Source organism: Adiantum capillus-veneris, chromosome 19 (genome assembly GCF_014529385.1).
Source record: "Adiantum capillus-veneris isolate H3 chromosome 19, ASM1452938v2, whole genome shotgun sequence".
In the NCBI taxonomy this organism is placed as follows: Eukaryota; Viridiplantae; Streptophyta; class Polypodiopsida; order Polypodiales; family Pteridaceae; genus Adiantum; species Adiantum capillus-veneris.
In genome coordinates this window covers 102278606-102301050 of record NC_140949.1, presented here as the reverse complement: position 1 = coordinate 102301050, position 22445 = coordinate 102278606, and the positions used below count along the sequence as shown (strand labels likewise).

General features: G+C 48.0%; 1 protein-coding gene and 1 pseudogene across 2 annotated transcripts in view; one reads left to right on the top strand and one right to left on the bottom strand.

The window, feature by feature from the left end:
* HVA22K (HVA22-like protein K) overlaps window positions 1-22445 on the bottom strand; it is a 120248-nt gene that overhangs the window by 42140 nt on the left and 55663 nt on the right. For both annotated transcript variants that reach the window (XM_086491030.1, XM_086491029.1), the window contains exon 3: window positions 1846-1943. In XM_086491030.1, the coding sequence (XP_086347156.1) occupies window positions 1846-1943 (98 nt within the window). The remainder of the gene's footprint in view (window positions 1-1845; window positions 1944-22445) is intronic.
* LOC147434564 (peptidyl-prolyl cis-trans isomerase CYP40 pseudogene) lies at window positions 4735-5357 on the top strand (annotated as a pseudogene).

The following is a 22445-nucleotide window of genomic DNA, read 5'->3' as shown; positions in this document are numbered from 1 at the left end:
GAAGGTTGGCCTCCTGGCCCTCCAAGTACAAAGCTGAGTCGTCTGCAAACTCAGCATCCTCATCGCCCCGAATAGGGAGCGCTAAGCCACATAGACCAACCTGCTATAAAGCCAAAAATCTGCTCATCTCCTCAGCATAGAACAGAAAGAGGAAGAGGGCAAGAAGACATCCCTGTCTGACCAAGCGTGTGAGCATGAAACGATCTCCTCTACCACTTGACAAAAGTACCTGACTATGTTCCCGTCTCTAAAGAACTGACACGCCTCTGATCCAGGCATCTGAGAAGCCCATCCTACGAAGAGTACCCTCAAAAAGTCCCCGTCGACTCTGTTGTAGGCCTTCTCAAAATCGAGAAGAAGTATCACCAGATCCTCACCACGGAGGCGAGAGAGGGCAAAAGCCTCCCAAAAAGTAAAGATGTTGTCAAGGATACTACGCTCCTTGACAAAACCTGTTTGTGTCCCATGTATAATGCTCGCTAGAAGTGGCTGAATCCTCAAACTCAGAGCCTTGGCAAGAATTTTGTAGGCTGAGTTGAAGATGGTGATGGGCTGCCACTGCCGAATCTCATCCAAGGAGCCACCCTCCTTGGGAATAAGGTAGATCAGACCCTCACTCATGCTGTTAGGCATCTCTCCTGTGTACAGGATGTACTAAAAAGCGTTGCAGAGATCTGAGCCAAGCAAGTCGTAGTACTCTAAGAAAAAGCTCGGAGTCAAACCATCCTCACCAGGACAGCTACACGGGGGAGTTCTCTGAGGGCCACATGGAACTCCTCCAGCTGAAGAGGCAGCTCAAGCCTCTGGCGCACCTCCTCAGTCACTAGACAAGGCATTTGTGCCCAAACATGCTCTCTGCATGCATCCTGACGCTTTGACTGAGGCTCTGCTGACAGCAGGTCACGGTAAAAGTAGGTAGCAACTGCTCACATGTCCTCTGGCTCTGAAGCAACTGATCCGTCACGCCTCCTCAACTGGCTGACCCTGGTATGTGTATGTCGAGGTCCCACGCGCATCCTCATAAGGAAACACTGGCTCCACACACCCCCTATTTGCACACAAGCCAACTGCTCGAATGGGCTGCATAGTGAGATGAGGGAAATGAGAAGGATGCTTTAACCTTAAAACCTCAGCTTATATTCATTACCCTCCACAAAGGCTTAAAAAAGTAAGAAATGTTGCATTTTGTGGAGACAAAACAGCTTTCCATGTAATTATATCACATCCACAAGGTCTAAAAATACAAAAAGTTGGATAGCTGAACATGCAATACAGTCATTCACGTCTAAGATTATTTTACTTTGCTTACACGGCATCCTTGTAAAATGCTATGGGGAGTCGTATACCATTCTAAATGTCAGAAGGTTCATTATTTGCGTCTTAACTAGACCTATCAAAAAAGGGAGGATACTTTCTTGAAAGATCAAATTTATCAGTTCTTATTAAGTACGATCAACCATAGGACCTTTAAAGGGAGGATATTCCATGTTTGACACCTCTACAAAGGTGAACATATAAATTCTTATGCAGCTATGCCCATGTTGTCTATGCATCTAGGTAAGAGGCAGGTTTACTTTCTTACAATGCACAAATTACAACTAAAAGAGACTAGTTTAAATGTGCACCCTTTCAAGATACATATCAAACAAATTGCACGATAATTCATCACACAGCTCTAAAAGTAGTATAATTTTGATTAAATTCTTCGTTTTTTATTTAATGATATCAGTTCAATACAAAGGCGCGCGCGAGAGAGAGAGAGAGAGAGAGAGAGAGAGAGAGAGAGAGAGAGAGATGCATCAAAACAGATCCAGAAGCCACAGGTTCCAAACAGCTCAAACTTGCCTCCCCAATACATTAGCCATTGCTCTTGCTCTTGTTGCTCATGTTGCTCGATAGCTTTAAATGTTGAATACACGGGAAAACCTACTCCAACTGCAAGACTGAGAAACAAAATGAAGTAAGGTTCCACCTCGAACGTGGACATTGGTTTTTGCAACATTTTATATTCACTTCTAAATCAAACAAGCAACGCTAACAACTCTCGAAAACCCCCTCTCTCTCTCTCTCTACTCTCACTCTCTCCTCTCTCACTCTCAACTCTCTCTCTCTCTCTCTCTCTCACTCTCACTCCTCTCTCTCTCTCTCTCTCTCTCTTCTCTCTCTCTCTCTCTCTCTCTCTCTCTCTCTCTCTCTCTCATCTCTCTCTCTCTCTCTCTCATTAGCCATTGCTCTTGCTCTTGCTTGCTCATGTTGCTCGATAGCTTAAATGTTGAATACACGGGAAAAACCTACTCCAACTGCAAGACTGAGAAACAAATGAAGTAAGGTTCCACCTCGAACGTGGACATTGGTTTTTGCAACATTTTATATTCACTTCTAAATCAAACAAGCAACGCTAACAACTCTCGAAAACCCCTCTCTCTCTCTCTCTCTCTCTCTCTCTCTCTCTCTCTCTCTCTCTCTCTCTCTCTCTCTCTCTCTCTCTCTCTCTCTCTCTCTCTCTCTCTCTCTCTCTCTCTCTCTCTCTCTCTCTCTCTCTCTCTCTCTCTCTCTCTCTCTCTCTCTCTCTCTCTCTCTCTCTCTCTCTCTCTCTCTCTCTCTCTCTCCTCTCTCTCTCTCTCTCTCTCTCTCTCTCTCTCTCTCTCTCTCTCTCTCTCTCTCTCTCTCTCTCTCTCTCTCTCTCTCTCTCTCTCTCTCTCTCTCTCTCTCTCTCTCTCTCTCTCTCTCTCTCTCTCTCTCTCTCTCTCTCTCTCTCTCTACATTAGTATTGGTGGTGAGATGGAAGGAAGGATTGTGATTGAACTCTATGCGGGTGTGGTTCCATGAACTGCGGAAAACTTTAGAGCTCTTTGCACAAAAGAAAAGACTGAATGTCCACTGTATTACAAGGGAGTTCCTTTTTTTTTCCTAGAAAAAGATCCTTCTATTAGTTACTGAAACTGCCCATAGGGCTACAACCACCTCTTCAAGAGAGGGCTACAACAACCATGGTGGAAGACTCTCCCAATGAAAAAACCAACATATGTACAATGGGGCTAAAACAAGAAATGGGGGGAGGGAAAAGCCACACAAGTGGCCGGTAGTGCCATCGGAGTACACCCTGGACCATGGTGTAGAAAGGCCCAAGACGCCAGAGTTGAAGGAAAGCCTCTCTACGCTCCCGCATGCGGTCGGAGCTGCCCTGTAGTCCCTCGAGCTGTCCTCTGAGAATGTGGATCAGCTCTAGCCAAAAATCGCGAACAATCTTTGCTGGTGGCACAGGGCGAGCCTCAAAGATGCGGAAGCAACAGGCCCACCAGATGAACCAGAGTGTCAGGTCACTGATGAGCTCCCAACACTCCTGCACCACTCCTGTGGAGTAAGCTCTGTAGCAGGCTGGAGTGTAGGTCGCCCCTCCTGCATCACTATCATCCTGCTGGTGGAAGATAGCTCAAACTGAAGTGTCGGGGCCGTGAGGGTGGACCAAGCCGCTGCTCCCCAAGTGTACTATTGAACCGTGGAGAGAGCAGGCATCAGCCAAAGAACTAGTAGCCACACCTGCTAGGCCGAGGGACAGTCCCAAAGACAGTGACGCTGACTCTCCACAAGATGGTCACAAGCTGCACATGCGACCGAGAGACCACTATGCACTAGCCAGCTCCAACTACTGTAGCTCTGTGTACGACCAGCCAACTGAAACAAGGTGACTCGCCTCGGCTGTCTAAAGTCCCACAACCTCTCCCAAAATGCTGCCAAGAACTCAGCTGTGAGACCCTCCTCATGTCAATGAGGTGCTGCAGCGGGGCGGGCCTCTCTCTGTGCTGCTAGTATATGGCGTCCCAGTCGAAGAGTGTACTGAAAGAACGGGACTCCTGGGTGGTCTGCAGAAGAGAAGGGGTCCCTCCATAGCCACTCACCAGGATCCCACTGTACTCGTGCCAGTGGACAACACTCCCAAGCCCACAGCCTCCAGTGTCCAGTCTCAAGAGCTGCTAGGTCAGGATCTATGACACAAGTCCTCCCACAGATGCCCACTACTCGGATCCTTTGAAAACAGCACTCTACCACCTGCGGAGCCTCTACTACAACTCGTTGAAGGCATCCCCCGCCTTGAAGCTCGAAGAAAAGGAATGGAACAATCTCTGAGCAGGCCCTGACTGAGATGAGAACCTCCAGTCGTGTGAAGGCTCCCATCCACCTGGGTGCTATTGGCTCGAGAGGCGTGAGCCACTCAACTGGAACTAACTCTGAGATGTCTTGGCACATGCTCTGCGCCCCCCTGTAGCTGGAGACCCTGCACCTCCTCTGACAAACCTGTGAACTCTAACCAGTCACCTAAAGAGCGCGCTGGACCTGCTGCCATGGGACCCCAGGAAACATGAGGCCGACTACCAACCAAGTGGCCTCTATGAGTGCTAACCATGGGGTTCCACACAAGGGGCTGCCATAGGCGCTCCTCCGTGCAAGTAGGCTGTCTCTGCTCCAGGCCTCGCCGCAAGAGCTCCCAAGATCGAAGCAAACTCACAACGAAGCGGTCCTCCAGTCTCCTGCTCAAACCAACTTTGCGCATCTCTGTAAAGATCCATCTGGTCGAAGGTTGCCAAGGGCCTCTTGCCTGAGGCACCCTTCCAAGGCTCCTCACCTGGAAGTAGTCCTCTGACGATGAACTTCCCAAGAAGGGCTCTGCTCTGCTATGCTGGTTCAATGATCCCAAGCCCTCCCTGTGAACAAGGAAGAGTGATGACCTGCCAAGCCACTTTGGCTCGGGCTATCTGAGTGTCCCATCCTAAGGGACTTCCTTTTCATCGGATTATCAAAGGTTTTATGATCCAAGGAGGCAATTTTTCTACTCGGAATGGCACAGGAGGAGAATCTATTTATGGGCTAAAGTTTGAAGACGAAAATTTGAATTTGAAGCACGAGCATAAAGGGATGCTATCCATGGCAAATGCAGGACCAAACACAAATGGTTCTCTGTTCTTCATTACAACCACGCGCACTTGCCATTTAGATGGGAAGCATGTGGTTTTTAAAAGAGTTTTGAAAGGAATGGGGGTTATCCGCAACATAGAGCACACCCCTACTGGTGATCAAGACTGCCCATTAGAGGAAGTTTTGATTGCAAATTGTGGTGAACTGCAAGAGGGAGAAGAAGATGGTGTTGCTGGTCTATTTAGTGATGGTGATTTGTACCCAGATTGGCCAGAGGATCTTGACGATAAACCAGCAGATTGTGCATGGTGGATTGCTGCAGTTGAGGCCATCAAGAGTTTTGGGAATGATTGCTTCAAGAAAGGTGATTATAAGATGGCTCTACGGAAATACTGAAAAGCGCTAAGATACTTCGATATCTGCCAGGAAAAGGAAAACATAGATGAAGGTTCTTGCGTTGCTGAAGAGATTGCAAGAGAACAGAGCAACAATTTAGACAAAATGAAAACACGAATTCGGACAAATAGTTCAGCGTGTAAGCTAAAGCTTGGCGATGCCAAAGGTGCACTCTTAGACACCGAGTTTGCTTTGCAAAATGGTGAAGGCAATGTGAAGGCATTGTTTCGTCAGGGTCAGGACCTTGCACAGGACACGGAAGCCGTCAATGGCTCACCTGTTTGCAAGTCGCGAGCAAAGGCAACCTTCATGCTCACGAACAAGCAGATGGCGCAGATGGAGAGGGAAATGAAGGAGTGGAACACAGAGATGGAAGGATGGTGGAAGGAGAAGGCCAACCTCCTTCAGATGGTCTTCAATGAAGGCGCACAATGGAAGAAGGAGAAAGAGAGCCTTAACGCAGAAATACCGACACTCAAAGAAGAAGTCTCAGCCCTCAAACAGGAGAACCCAAATGCCGAGATACGGACACTTGAAAAAGAAGTATCAGCCCTTAAACAGGAGCTTGCTGATAAAGTAAGCAGTGGACTAGAGGAAGGCGAATCTCAGCCCTCGGTAATAGATGAAATCAAGGAACAAGTAAGGATGATCACAGAGGAAGAGAAACTGAGTGCGGCAAAGACATCTTCATGGGCGGAGATGATAACAAGGACACAGAAAAAGGCAGACGACGCCGAAAAATGGATTGAGGTCACCAAGAAAGGGAAAGGTCAAGAAACTCTGTGTACACCGACGCTTATCAACATGACCCTCGAAGAGGAACAAAGAAGGCAGATGCGAGCACTGCATGTGAGAGTGACCGGTCTCAAGGACGTAAACAATGTGGAGAAAGAGGTCACAAGCCTTACATCCATGATGGGGATGGAGAAGCCTTTGCACACAAAGGCATGGAGGGTAGGTAAGAAAAGTGATGGCACGGGAGAGTCTTCAAAGGGGAGAGCTCTCATACTGCGCTTCCCCTCGTTGGAAGAGAAGAAGGAATTCTTGACGAAGAGGCCTACTCTCAAAAAGACAGGTATTTTCCTCGGTGATGACCTGACTCTCTCACAGCTCACACATATGAGAGAAGTAATGCCAGAGATTACAGCGGCAAGGGAGAAGGGAAAGATAGCCTTCTACAGAGATGGACGGGTGGTCATTTTAGAGTGGCGCACTGCATGACGGTGCGAGACCTATGGGACCACACTGAAGATGGCTACCTGGAATTGTAATGGGTCTATGAGGTTGGACGTGGGTGCATTTGAGGACAGTTTCAAAGACAAGGATATTGTATTCTTCTCAGAGACTCATCAGGCCCCTAGACAGGTGATGCCACATGTGATGGGATACAGATGGGAGACAACTCACGGGACAAATGCGAGATCTGAGCATAGGAGTAGAGGTTCAGGAGGAGTAGCAGTGTTGTTCAGAGAGGAACTACAACCATTACTGCATATTGTACGAAGAGATGATCATGCTAGATATATGTGGGTGAGATTGAGAGCTGACACAGGTCGATTCCTATATATTGCCATATGTTACTTTCCTCCCAGTACATCAATGTATGCTGCATCCAGAGGGCAGTCGCCTTTCTCTATACTAGACGATGACATATGGGAGTTTTCTAGGGACGGTGATATCATTCTCCTAGGGGACTTCAATGCCCGAACAGGCAACTCGCAGACAGTCTTCTACGACACTTCAGATGAGATGCTTAGAGAGTTGGATGTGGGTGAGTTGGGATTTGACAGATGCTCAGATGACAGAGAGCAGACGGAGTACGGGAGATACCTCATGGAAATGACGACTACACACAGATTAGCCATACTTAATAGTTTACAGCGATTTCCTGCTGCAGCCGTTTTCACATGCTTTCCATTGGGGCCAGTACAGTGGATTATGTTATGACACAACCGAGCTTCGTCCCCTACATTCAAGATTTCACAGTGGGAGCCAAGCCAGTGGGCACAGCAGTAGATCATGCTCTTGTGACACTGTCTGTAAAATTTCAGTATAGTACAACCCAGACATCAGGAGGCAGGTCACACACCCGCTATACATTTACACCAGAGACTGATTTCGTTTATACAGAGGAGATCTGGGACCGTCTATTGGAAGGCATAGCTGGCACAAATGGTACAGGCCTCTCAGTAGAGGAGTGCACCACGCTACTGACTGAGACACTGCATGGGGCTGCATCAGTGGCATACCCACACTCTCAGCCGGGCAAGAGACGACATTCTGGGAGCATGCCCCATAATAGTTGGTATGATGAGGAGTGCAGAGCATAGTTACCGGGGAACGCCCCCTAGCCCCCGTTCCAGCGTTCCGGGGGGCAGTTCCCTTCCCGAACGTTCCGGAACGTCCCGGAATGTCTGACGTTCCGGGTGGCCAATGCAAACCGGAACGGCCATTCCGGAACGTTCCGAAACGCCCCCGGACCGTTCCGGAATGCCCCTGGAACGGCCAACGGCTACAAACAAATTTGGCAAAAATTGAAAAAATTGAAGTAAACGTTTGGGCTTCTTTTGAAAGTGTGCAAGGCCTCAAGGACTCATAAAATGCACCCCCCTCCCCCTTTCTCTTCACAAGCTAATCTTCAAGGCTCAAGCTCTCTCCCTCTCACTCTCAAGATCTCTCCCTCTCAAGACTCACTCTCTCAAGGCTCAAGGCTTCAAGCCTTCAAGCTCTCTTCCTCTCCCTCCCACTCTCTCAAATCTCTCCCTCTCCATCTCAATCTCTCTCTCTCTCTCTCATCATCTAGTCATAGCAAGGTTGAATGGTCTTCAAAACGAGTTTTATATGCGTATTAGAGTCAAAGCACTCTAATACTCCTTGTATTTAAACACAAGGAGCTAAAAATTGCACTATTTGGGTGTTTTTTATACCTCCCGTTCCGCGACGTTCCCGTTCCGGACCCCTAGCCGTTCCCCCGTTCCGCGGGGATCCCGTTGCCGTTCCCGTTCCGCGTTCCGGGTAACTATGGTGCAGAGAGATGAGAGCCCAGCTTCAGAGGGATCTTCTTTTAGAAGTCATCACTTACAGACAGTCTCGGATTGCTTTCCAACGCCTTGTGCGACGAAAGAAGCGAGCTTACCTAGCTCAGATGGAGCGAGACTTATATCATATGTTCTTGAGTAGGGACTCAGGAGAGGCATGGCGACTCTTCCATGAGCACTCCCCTCCCCTAGTGATTACTTCACCTGATGTGTGGGGCCAATATGAGACATCATTATTACGGTTCCTGGACAGCAACCCCTTCTAGACCCTACGAAGCCTTGCCCGGCTACGAGCACTTTCTTTACATCTGAGATGGTACAAAGGGCCATCGACAGAATGAGGACCGGGAAGGCATATGATCATGACAGTCTAGTAGCGGAGCACTTTATACATGCCAGGGATATGCTGATGGAGGTTCTCGCAGTGTTGTTCAATCGTGCCATGTGTGAGGGGTTACCTGAGACTTGGAGGTTGTCTAATATTGTGCCCATCCTCAAGGCTGGTGACCCTACAGAGCCTGGGAACTACCGCACTATTATGGTTGGACACACATTGGCACGGTTGTATGCATCTATTATGGAGCAACACTTGAGTCATTGGGCAGAGGGCGAGGGTGTACGAGCAAAGGGTCGGGCCGGCTTCAAGAGGGGTTTCTTCACTCTTGATCATATTTTGACATTCAGGGCCATCATTGAGGAGGGCAGAGCACATGGGAGACGGATCTTTTGTAGCTTTGTGGATTTTCGCAAAGCATTTGACATGGTACCAAGAGCTCGATTGGTGCGCAGACTACAGGAGATGGGGGTGCCCATAGAGGTGATTTGGGGGATTATGGCTTTGTACAGATCAGTGATGGGACATGTAGATCAGTGATGGGACATGTATGCACTCCGGAAGGGGTGTCTGATTTAGTTCTCTACTATTGGAGTCAAACAGGGCTGCCCATTGTCTCCTACTCTATTTGGTATGTATGTTGATGAGGTGTCTCATTACATTGATAGAGAGGGTGACAGGGGTGCCCAGCTGGCAGGGACGTGGATCCCATTGTTCCTATATGCTGATGATATTGTGCTGATATCTGACTCACCAAAAGGTATGCAATGACATTTGGATGCACTACGCAGTTTTGCAGAGGATAGTGGATTGTGTGTAAACCTAGGTAAAACCAAGGTTATGGTGTTTAACACCACACCGCAATGGGTCAGGAGATCAGTACCTACTTTCAATATGGTCAGGAGATTGTGGAGTATACAAATGCATAGACTTACCTGGGGGTAGTCTTTACTCGGCCGAGATTTTCTTTGAGAAGAGCAGCAGAGACTAAACTAACTAGAGCTGGTGCGGCTCTAGAGGGAATGGAGAGGATGTGTTTGCAGGTTCAGTTCCAAGAACCTAGGACAAAGTTATGGCTCTTTGATACTTTGGTTGCCTCTACTATGTTATATGGGTTGCAGGTTTGCGGACCTTCTGTAGGCCAAGATGGTTGGAGGCGTATGGAGAAGCCCCTGGTATCTATGATCTCTCGGCTGATTAGAGCCAAGGCTTCCGTACCGCATGATATCATTCGAGCAGAATTAGTTGCTCCCCCTATGGAGATTGAGGCGCTTACCAGATCAGTCTCCTTTGTACACAGTCTGTGGGATACTACCAAAGACAGATATGCCAGGGTGGCTCTAGAGTCCTCCAGACAATTAGCTCTTAATGGGGATACATCATGCTGGTATGCAGAGATGGCATCATGGTTTCAGACACATGGTTTCACCATGGACAGGTTGCCTCCTTTTCAATACTCTCTACAGGCACCCTTGAGGTCTCTGACGCAGGTAGAGATTAATAGACTCATTCGTCAGGATCTGATCCAGCTGGACACAAGGAGGACATGGATAGAGCCGATACAAGAGGTGGGCACAAAGATGGCTTTCTATAGAGAGCATCTTCTCCACCTCACGGGGGATGGGTTTGTGATTCGACCTCGCTATATGGACACGCATCTTTGTCATGGTTTGCGTTGTGCCATTGGCCAGATACGCACGTCCTCACATCAGCTCAAGATTGAGACTGGCAGATTCAGAGGAACACCAGCAGATAGCAGGATATGACGCTTATGCCATCTAGAGCTAGAGACAGAGGTACATTACATATGTCATTGCACAGTGTACTATGAGATACGAGGCCGTTTTCATTGTCTATTCAGAGAAGGTTTTGGGCCTCTATCTAGGGTCATGAGTTATGAGGATCAGAGATGTCTTGGGCTATATCTACTTGAGTTACACAGACATAGAGAAACTTTACTGAGAGAGCTGAAGAGAGACAACCCATGTTGCTAAATTGGCTTTATTTGACAGAGAAATAATTCTGAATGAATTATTGGATTTATAAGTGAGAGGGTTTTCTCGCTTGGAACACCAAGAAAATAATTCTAAATGAATTATTGGAATTTTAAGTGAGAGGGTTTTTCTCACTGGAGACATCCGAGTACAGAGTATCCCTAGTGTGTCATTCAAAGTAATGACAGGAGCATTGTGAAAGGGAATATCTCTAAGGCGACCAGGAACCGGTACTTCTAATGCGTCACAACGGATGGGTGACAGAGAGCATCAGTAAAGAAGTATCCGACCATCCGGAAACAGACATCTCTGATGTGTCATAGGATGGGTGACATAGAGCATCGTAAAGGGGATTGTACCGTAAGTTCGGTAGGAAAGGACTAGGTGATGCGTATTCCTGATGAGTCACAAGGTGGGTGACGGGTGCATCGGAAAGGGGATATCCATAGTCGAGAGGAAATCCGAACTGGAAAAGAGGAATACGCGTAAAGACGCAAACACAAGAATAAAGATGGGTTCTGAGAAGCTTTTCTTAAAAAGCGGAATATTTTAACGAGTTTTCCGGGAAGAAAAGACGCTTTCCCGCGAGGAATCTATGTCTGCATTGCATTTGTGCAAGTGGTTGCATCCAGGGACGCCTGGGAAGTGTTGTGAAAAGCATTGTTTTAAACTTCTAAGATTTTATTGAGTTTTTGGGCAGGTTCAGACCAATTTTAAATATGTCGGCCACCCACTTAATAAGTGGGCAGCCACTTAAAAAATAAAGCAACAAAACCAGCCAGCGAATTCTCTCTCCCTATTTCGGGTAGAACAGCAAAAGAAAAAAAAAAAAAACGATTGCGATCTTTACGCGAGCAGCTATTCGTACCGTGGCCAAGGAGCTATAAAAGCATTGAAAAGGAGGTTACCAACGTCAGCAAGAGAAGACTCTGCCGTCAGATAACGCAAGAGATCACGAGACTACGAAGCACGGAAGTCGCTTTTCCCGTGCAAGAGCGACAGGTATCTATTGTGGATTCTCCATACGAATTGTTGTCGCGTGTTTGCGTGTGTGTTTGCAGGTACTTCATCGCGAAGGAGAAGCGAGAAGGCTTCGGCCTACGCTTGGGAATTCCGGGAACGGAATTCGGAAATTGTCTGTGGAGTCTCGATTCCGAGTACAGACGGAAAAAGGATTGAGAGCTCGTCTCTCGGATTTCCCTTACGAGAAGGAACGACCATCGAGTCAGAGATTTAGAATGGAGGGGTTTTCTTCGGTTCTTGTGCTTGTAAAAAGATTCTCCCTAATAAAGAATTCTCTTTAAGGAGGGGCACCAACCCATCTTTTGGTCCCCAGTACTGTGTCGGTCTTCTCTCTCTCTCTCTCTCTCTCTCTCTCTCTCTCTCTCTCTCTCTCTCTCTCTCTCTCTCTCTCTCTCTCTCTCTCTCTCTCTCTCTCTCTATTTATTTCTCTCTATATCCTCTGGCTTCTATATTAAGTGATAAATTCTATTTATCCGAGTATATTTTATATTGTTATGCGCTCCCGTTTGTGACAGTGGTATCACAGCATGGTCTCCTCTCTTTTTCTATAAAGGAGGACGACTCTGGGAAGATACGGCAGGAAGCCATGACAAGCCAAGAGAGAAGTAAGCAGGTGTCACCAGCCAGTGGCAATTCCAATTTTGTTTATTTTCTCTTTCTTTGGGGAATTTCGTTTGTTTTACCTTTTGGAAACACCCCTCTGGAAATCTAACTGCCCTGCATTGCATAGCCAGTGTAGAACTGTTCAGAGAGAGTCCACGCCTGAGGGCTAAAGAGCACTAAGGTTGGACAAGGACTATGGTTAGCCAAGGTGGGGTCATTGGCCAGCCAAAGCGGAATCCTTTGTTACATAGGCTACATTTCAGTTATGGGTGTGGCTGCAGTGTACAAAGAGGGTCAGATGACCTAGAAGAATGTAATGGCAGAAACTCCTAAATTTTAGGGACTGCTATTTTTGGACAACAAAATGTCTTTGCGTCATTACGTGCAGTTTGTAATGGGGATCGTTTTGTTACTCTGTGGCCAAGTCAAGTGAGGCTGCAGGTGAGATATTTTTAGACCCGAGGGTCTAAAGCGGGAAAATGCACAAATGAGTGACACTTGGCACTCTGAGGCCAGTTTACTACTTGAAAGAGAAGGCAAAAACGTGATTTTCAGCTGTGAGCTCCTTTTTGAGTGCTATCACAGGTGGGAGAGCTTCAATGGAGTGCTAGCTTACCCTCTATGTACAGTGAGGTGCAGGATGTCATGACCTGCACACCTCTCACTGCTCTCTCTCTCCCTATTCTTTATGGTTATGCCCCTCTAGTGGGCTCATCAGATTGACCAATGTACAGTTGTGTGGGTTCATGCGCGATTGCCGAGGCAAGAGCCTCTTGCACAGGTACTGGATTAGCTAGCGGCTAATCCCGTGCAGATACAGGTGATTCGGAGAGGTTTCACGTGCGAAATCTCGTCCGATTCAAAGGGCAAGTAGCCCTACACGTGCGGGAGCTCGAGGACTTGCTACGGATGCGACCGGCACGCGAAACGGAGCCCGAAACAGTGAATTACAGCCTGCTGTGTATTTTTGCAGGTTTAGGGTTTTGGCCCTAAACGGACCCTAATACCCCCAGGACGTTCGAGACGCGAGGGGACCGCTGTACAGGTGATCTAGCGCATTTTCGGGGCAGAAAACAGAGAATTCAGCTTGCTGCAAATTCTCGCCAGGTTTTGTAAGGTGTCCGAATGCATCAGGAAAGTCATCCAATGCGTGGGAATACTGACTGTGAAGCGGTCCTAGTACAGTTATGCTGCCGAAATCAGGCCAGAACAATTGAAATTCAGCCAAGGTTATGCGGGGCAGCTTGTAGGGAACCACAGCTTTTATTCCCTCTTTTAAAGAATAAAGAAATACCAAAAGGGGCGCCTATTTAGGGGCCAATATGGTGTCTGACTCGCATACAGATGCATTCTACCATCTGTATCCCATTCCCCTCTCCTGTGTCATTATAGCACAGGTAGAATAGACGACTAATAATGGGTGAAAGCTAAATCAAGGTTTGAAGTAAAGTCTACCGCCCTTTTTGAAGTTAACAGGCCGGTTACAGCAGGCGGAACCCTAAGCCCTGCAGGAAAAGCTTGCAGAGTTGGGAGATTTTTTTTCTCTCTGCAAGAAGTCGACACAAGACTTGGGATTCTATGAGAAGGCGACAAGAAGATGATACTCGAGAACCTAGAGAATCCAAGGAGCGGAATGCTCAAGATCCTTCAGAATCCAGAAAAAAATCCATGAACATCAATCCATAACCATAGCCAAGAAATCCCGTCATTCCGGGAAGAATATGAAGAAGGTCTTTAGACCTCAAAACACTCCGCTCAAGTTTGATAATTTTGAGGGAAGGGAAGATGTCCCGAAAGCTACAACTTTCATTCAACAGTTTGAAGTTGCCTTTGCAAATGGCAATTTCTTAGAAGTGTCGAAGGTGAGACATGTGACCAAACACCTCAAGGGGGATTGCAAGTACTTGGTGGTATACCAAATCTCTGCAAGGAACTTACAACAAGACTTGGATTCAATTCAAGACTGAATTTTCCGACAAATTTCTTTTCCCCTACGCTTTGAGGAAGGCATCCAAGAAGATTGGGATCGGTTTGCCCAACTAGTGGTAATAACTCAGAAGAGGAAAAGATTGGAAAGAAGTGCCGCCGTGCACAAGGAATCTTCGGATTAGAACCGTCTGTCTCCGTTGAGCGACGGCCCGAAACAAGAACCTTCTTTAGCGAACTCTGTTTGTGAAAGAAAGACATCGAGCTTAATGCTCTATGACTTGGGCATTCAATATGTGGGAGGACACAAGAGGTTTAATACCCTCGGGACTAGCAACGCAGGATTATGCGCAAGGATAGATACCTAGATTGATTTCTAGGAGGAATATTCTTCTCGGGATTGAGAAGGTGGAATTGAGTTAACAGATTCTCGGATGCGGAAACTTCCGATCTGTTGGAAAGACGCCAATGACAAGTTCTTACATGGCTTATAAGTTTGATGATTGGTGAAGGATATCCTCAAGGTACTAGAGGAAGGATATGAACCGGTAAGGTAAGCATTGAATTATTGAATTTTTGAATTTCTGTTTAATTTAATTTTTAAGTTCTCTTTTGAGAAAGGACCGGCTGAACTCACCATTGAGCAAGATTTGAAATTTTCCGGTTTCTCCCCGGCAATTCAGTTCTACCTCTACAGTTGAGGACAACTGTTTATAAGTGAGAGGGATGTTGCTAAATTGGCTTTATTTGACAGAAAAATAATTCTAAATGAATTATTGGATTTATAAGTGAGAGGGTTTTCTCGCTTGGAATACCAAGAAAATAATTCTGAATGAATTATTGGAATTTTAAGTGAGAGGGTTTTTCTCACTGGAGACAGAGTATCCCTAGTGCGTCATTCAAAGTAATGACAGCAGCACTGTGAAAGGGAATATCTGTAAGGCCACCAGGAACCGGTACTTCTGATGCGTCACAACGGATGGGTGACAGGGAGCATCAGTAAAGAAGTATCCGATCATCCGGGAACGGACATCTCTGATGCGTCATAGGATGGGTGACATAGAGCATCGTGAAGGGGATTGTATCGTAAGTTCGGTAGGAAAGGACTAGGTGATGGGTATTCCTAATGCGTCACAAGGTGGGTGACGGGTGCATCGGAAAGGGGATATCCATAGTCGAGAGGAAATCTGAACTGGAAAAGAGGAATACGTGTAAAGACGCAAGCACAAGAATAAAGATGGGTTCTAAGAAGCTTTTCTTAAAAAGCAGAATATTTTAACGAGTTTTCCCGGAAGAAAAGACGCTTTCCCGCAAGGGATCTATGTCTGCATTGCATTTGTGCAAGTGGTTGCATCCAGGGACACCTGGGAAGTGTTGTGAAAAGCATTGTTTTAAACTTCTAAGTTATTGAGTTTTTGGGCAGGTTCATACCAATTTTAAATATGCCGGCCGCCCACTTAATAAGTGGGCAGTCACTTAAAAAATAAAGCAACAAAACCAGCCAGCGAATTCTCTCTCCCTATTTCAAGTAGAACAGCAAAAGAAAAAAAAAAAAAAACGGTTGCGATCTCTACACGAGCAGCTATTTGTGCCGAGGCCAAGGAGCTATAAAAGCACTGAAAAGGAGGTTACCAACGTCAGCAAGAGAAGACTCTGCCGTCAGATAACGCAAGAGATCGCGAGACTACGAAGCACGGAAGTCGCTTTTCTCGTGCAAGAGCGACAGGTATCTATTGTGGATTCTCCATACGAATTGTTTTCGCGTGTTTGCGTGTGTGTTTGCAGGTACTTCATCGCGAAGGAGAAGCAAGAAGGCTTCGGCCTACGCTTGGGAGTTCCGGGAACGGAATTCGGAAATTGTCTGCGGAGTCTCGACTCCGAGTACAGACGGAAAAAGGATTGAGAGCTCGTCTCTCGGATTTCCCTTACGGGAAGGAACGACCATCGAGTCAGAGATTTAGAATGGAGGGGTTTTCTCCGGTTCTTGTACTTGTAAAAAGATTCTCCCTAACAAAGAATTCTCTCTAAGGAGAGGGACCAACCCATCTTCTGGTCCCCAGTACTATGTCAATCTTCTCACTCTCTCTCTCTCTCTCTCTCTCTCTCTCTCTCTCTCTCTCTCTCTCTCTCTCTCTCTCTCTCTCTCTCTCTCTCTCTCTCTATGTATTTCTCTCTATATCCTCTGGCTTCAGTATTAAGTGATAAATTCTATTTATCCGAGTATATTTTATATTGTTATGCGCTCCCGTTTGTGACAACCACAGATTTCTTTACACTAGATATTGTACACCCAGAAGAACAGACAGAGGAGCAGCCAACAGTGGAGAGGTCTGCCCACACTACTGGTATTCTCATAGACCGAGCATTGGAGCTAGGGAGATCTAGATGACCCCGATGGAGAAGAGGAGCTACACAGCTTCGAAGGAGGCTACAGCAAAGGATTCGAGCCATACTTTTTCGTCATCCAGGGTGCAGATGAAGATGGATCTCTACTTCCCTCCCATATTGTCTACACATTGTACTGCTTAGTTCACACATTTCACGCCTTTCACCTTTCACGCCTATCAGCTTAGTTTAGGATTCTGCAGTATTTATATTTTGTTATCCTAGTTTAATTTAATTTGTTAATCTGTGTGACCATTTATGTGACTTGGGTGGGTCAGTTGGCATTCTAGCTGGGACTTCGTTTTCGGCCCATGCACCAGTGATCCTCACAGTTACAGATAGACAGAGGAGGGGGATCACGTTGCTTCGCATCCTTGAGAGGGTCTTGCTGGATTGTGCGCTCAGAGAGCGAGTGGTGACTCTTTGGACAGAGGGCTTAGACTTGCAGGACTCTCCTGCTAACAGAGTGGCCTCTGGACTTGCTCAACTGAGTCATTTTTTTGTCCAGGAGTCTACGGCCCGCCTGACTACAGCGAGCAACGTCTCCGACAGGGCATTGCTTCCTTGCAGAGGATGCATGAGCAGCATCCAGACAATCCTTGGTTGAAGGAGCAGTTGCAGGAGGCTCGCGAGGAGCTTGCCTGCACAGAGGAGCGGCGCCAAAAGTTTGCTTTTCATCGACAGGCATCTCAGTGGACCCAGGTTGGTGACAGAGTGAGAGGGGCTTTCTTTGAGACAGTGGGGCCCCGACATGTGCAGGCCAGGGTCAGCCAGTTGAGGAGGCCTAACGGATCAGTTGCTTCGGAGCCAAAGGACATGCGTGCAGTTGCCACCTACTTTTACCATGACCTATTGTCTGTAGAGCCTCAGTGAGAGCGTCAGGATGCATGCAGAGAGCAAGTGTGGGCACAGATGCCTTATCTTGTGACTGAGGAGATGCGCCAGAGGCTCGAGCTGCCTCTCTAGTTAATGGAGCTCCACGTGGCCCTCAGAGCACTTCCCCGTGGTAGCTGTCCAGATGAGGATTATTTCACTCCCAGCTTTTTCTTAGAGTACTGGGACTTGCTTGGCTCAGATCTCTGCAGCACTTTTCAGTACATCCTACACACTAGAGAGATGCCTGACAGCATGTGTGAGGGCTTGATTTACCTCATTCCCAAGGAGGGTGGATCCTTGGATGAGATTCGACAGTGGCGACCCATCACCATCCTCAACTCAGCCTACAAAATTCTCGCCAAGGCTCTGAGTTTGAGGATTCAGCCACTTCTAGAGAGCATCATACATGGAATACAGACAAATTTTGTCAAGGAGCGTAGTATCCTTGACAAGATCTTCACTTTTTGGTAGGCATCTGCCCTCGCACGCCTCTGTGGGGAGGATCTGGTGATACTTCTTCTCAATTTTGAGAAGTCTTACGATAGAGTTGACTGGGACTTTTTGGAGGGCACTCTACACAAGATGGGCTTCTCAGATGCATGGATCCAGAGGTGTGTCAGCTCTCTACACACAGGCACACAGGTACTTTTGTCAAGGGGTAGAGTAGATCGCTTCATGCTCACACGTTCGATCAGACAGGGTTGCCACCTAGCCCCCTTCCTCTTTCTGTTCCATGCTGAAGCGATGAGCAGGTTTTTGGTTTCACAGCACGTTGGCCTACGTTGGCTTAGCGCTCCCTATTCGGGGAGATGAGCTACTGGATGTTGACTTTGCAAACGAATCAGTCTTGTACTTGGAGGCCCAGGAGGCCAACCTTCACAGGTGTGAGCAAGCTCTTGAGACCTTTTGTTGTGCATCAAGCGCACTGATCAACTGGAGAAAGACAGTGGGTTTCTCAATTGGTAGTGCTCCTACGCCTGATTGGCTACCAGGTGAGGGTTTCAGATGGATTCCCCCAGGTACTGCAGCTCGGTATTTAGGCTATCAGGTTGGCTTGCACTTGTCTCCTGAGCAACAAATTGCTCCCCTCCTCCTGTCCATCAGGAGGAAGCCGTTACATTAGAGTTCCGCACGACTTTCTCTGGCAGGCAGAGTGGTAGTGGCCAACCAGGTGTTGTTGGCTACTATGTGGTACATCACTTCTTGTTGGATCTTTTTGAGCTCCTGCATCAGCCAAGTAGAGAGGCTGATCAGGAACTTCCTTTGGTCAAGGCGTGACACTCAAATAGCCCGGGTCACTCGTAAGTCATCACTCTTCCTTGTTCTCAGGGAGGGTTTGGGATCATAGACCCAGCACAGCAGAGCAGAGCCCTTCTTGGGAAGTTTGTTGTCAGAGTATTACTTCCTAGGCAAGAGCCCTAGAAGGAGTTTTTGCTTCAGCGGCTTAGTGCTAGAGTACCTTAGGCTGGAGGCCCCTGGCGATCTTCGACCAAATGGATTTTCACAGAGATGCGCAGAGTTGGCCTGAGCAGGAGACTAGAGGACCGTTTCGTTGTGGGTATGCTCCGTTCCTGGGAGCAGCTGCGGAGAGGCCTGGAGCAGCATGTAACAGACTTGGACACTCCAAGTCAAGAATCAACCGCGACAGCACCAAATAACCACTTCAAAACAATTCACAGATCACAATAGATTTGCACTGGCCCGGCGGAGTTCCGTGCCTAGAGATATTGGCCCCAAAGACTAGCGCCCCTTTCGGTATTTCTTTTTATATTAATCAAATCAAAGTATAAGAGAGTGGCTAGGGTTTCACTCTCAGACTCTGCGTCCAGATGCCCTGAGAAGTGAGGCCCTCACCACTAATTTAAAGGTTACAAGGGATGCCCCAAAGCAGAGCCCCAAAAGCTTCAAATCAAAAACAATTGCCCTCTCTCTCTCACAGAGAGTCAAAACTTGAAAGCAAAAGCATTCTCTCTCTCTTTCTCATATTGTAGAGAAAAAGCAAAATTTGCGTCGCTCATCATTTTTTTAAAAAAATTTTAATAGCCTCCGCGATTTCCGGAAATTAGGGTTTCTGGCAGAAATTAGAGTTTGCAGGAATTTTAGGGTTTCTGGCAGAAATTGGGGTTTCTATTGTCCGCCACGTCATCACTTTGTGACACAGCATCTAGCTACTTGTACGTAGGAGCGCCTGAGACAACAACCTCTTGTTTGGAACCCCATAGTTGGCACTCAGAGAGGCAACTTGGTTGGGAGTAGGCATCATGTTTCTTGGGGTCCCATGCCAAAGGGTCCAGCACACAGTCTAGCTAATTGGCTACAGTTCTCAGAGCATCCAACTTCAGGGCATCAGAGGGGTGCAGAGTATGTGTCAGGACATCACAGAGGTAGTACCAACTAAGTGGCTCACCCCTCTCGAGTCAGCAGCACCCAGATGGATGGGGGCCTTCACGCGACTGGAGGTTCTCATTGCAGTTCGGGCTTGCTCAAAGACTGTACCCTCCCTGTTCTTCAAGCTACAGGGTGAGGGTCGCTTACGCAGAGTTTCAATAGAGGCCCCACAGGTGGCAAAGTGTTGTTTTCAGAGGATCCAAGTTGTGGGCATCTGTGGGAGGACTTGCGTCATAGATCCTAACCTTGCAGCTCTTGAGACTAGCCACTGGAGGCTGTGGGCCTGGGAGTGTTGTCCACTGGCACGAGTGCAATGGGATCCTGGAGAGTGGTTTTGGAGGGACCCTTTCTCCTTAGCCGACCATCTAGGTGTCCCTTTCTTTCAATACATTGTTCGACTGGGACGTCACATACTAGCAGCACGGAGAGTGGCTAGCCCTGCTGCAGCACCTCATTGGCAGGAGAAGGGTCTCAGAGCTGAGTTCTCGGCAGCTTATTGGGAGAGGTTGTGGGACTCCACACAGCCGCGGCAAGCCACTTTGTTCCAGTGGCTAGTTGCACATCGAGCTACAGCAGTTGGGAGCTGGCTTGTGCATAGTGGTCTCTCGACAGCATGCGCAACTTGTGACCACCCTGTGGAGAGTCAGCGCCATTGTCTCTGGGATTGTCCTTTAGCACAGCAGGTTTGGCTTCGTGTCCTTCGGCTGATGCCAACTCTCTCGATGGCACGGCAGTACACTTGGGGAGCAGCTGCATGGTCCACTCTCACGGGCACGGCACTTTAGTTTGAGCTATCCTCCACCAGCAAGATGATAGTGATGTAAGGGGGTCGACCTACACCCCAGCCTGCTACAAAGCTTACTCCACAGGAGTGGTGCAGTGAGAGAGAGGAGTGTTGGGAGCTCATCTGCGGCCTGACGCTCTGGTTCGTCTGGCGGGCCCGCTGCTTCCGCATCTTTGAGGCTCGTCTTGTACCACCAACAGAGACTGTTCGAGATTTTTGGCTAGAGCTGATCCATACTCTCAGAGGAGAATTCGAGAGACTCCAGGGCAGCTCTGACCGCATGCGGGAGCATAGAGAGGCTTTCCTTCAACACTGGCGTCCTGGGCCCTTCTTCACCATGGTCCAGGGTGTGCTGAGATGGCACTACTGCCCACCTGTGTGACTTTTCCCTCCTCCCATCTCTTGATTTAGCCTCATTGTACATATGTTGTTTTTTATTGGGAGAGTTTCCCCCCTTATGATTGTTGTAGCCCTCTCTTGCAGAGGTGGTTGTAGCCCCATGGGCAATTTCATTAACTAATAGAAGGATCTTTTTCTCAAAAAAAAAAAAGAATGCTTTTTCAGTTTGGATTAGCAGTTTTTTGAATCTGTTTGAGAACTTGTTTCTTTTTCCCGAGAAAAAGATCCTTCTATTAGTTAATGAAGACTGCCCGTAGGGCTACAACCACCTCTGCAAGAGAGGGCTACAACAAACATGATGTGGAGACTCTTCCAATGAAAGAACAACATATATACAATGAGGCTAAATCAAGGGATGGGAGAAGGGAAGAGCCACACAGGTGGTCAGTAGTGCCATCTGAGAACACCCTGGACCATGGTGTAGAAAGGCCCAGGGTGCCAGAGTCAAAGGAAAGCCTCGCGGCACTCCCGCATGCGGTCGGAGCTGCCCTGTAGTCCCTCAAGCTGTCCTCTGAGAGTATGGATCAGCTCTAGCCAAAAGTCACGAACAGTCTCAAAAATGCGGAAACAGCGGGCCCGCTAGGTGAACCAAAGTGTCAGGCCACTGATGAGCTCCCAACACTCCCCTCTCTCACTGCACCACTCCTGTGGAGTAAGCTCTGTAGCAAGCTGGAGTGTAGGTCGCCCCCCCTATATCACTATCATGCTGCTGGTGGAAGATAGCTCAAACTGAAGTGCCAGGCCCGTGAGAGTGGACCAAGCCGCTGCCCCCCAAGTGTACTGTGTAGCCGTGGAGAGAGTAGGCATCAGCCGAAGAACTCGTAGCCACACCTACTGGGCCGAGGGACAGTCCCAAAGAAAATGACGCTGACTCTCCACCAACTGGTCACAAGCTGCACATGCGGCCGAGAGACCACTATGCACAAGCAAGCTCCCTACTACTGTAGCTCTGTGTGCAACCAGCCACTGAAACAAGGTGACACGCCTCGGCTGTCTGGAGTCCCACAGCCTCTGCCAAAAGGCTGCCATGAACTCGACTGTGAGGCCCTCCTCCTGCCAATGACGTGCTACAACGGGGCGGGCCTCTCTCTGTGCTGCAAGTATATGACGTCCAAGCCGAAGTGTACTGAAAGAAGGGGACTCCTGGGTGGTCTGCAGAAGAAAAGGGGTCCCTCCATATCCACTCACTAGGATCCCACTGTACTCGTCCCAGTGGACAACACTCCCAAGCCCAAAGCCTCCAGTGTCCAGTCTCAAGAGCTGCTGGGTCAGGGTCTATGACGCAAGTCCTCCCACAGATACCCACAACTCCGATCCTCTGGAAATAACACTCTGCTACCTGCGGGGCCTCTATTGCAACTCGTTGTAATCGTCCCCCACCCTGA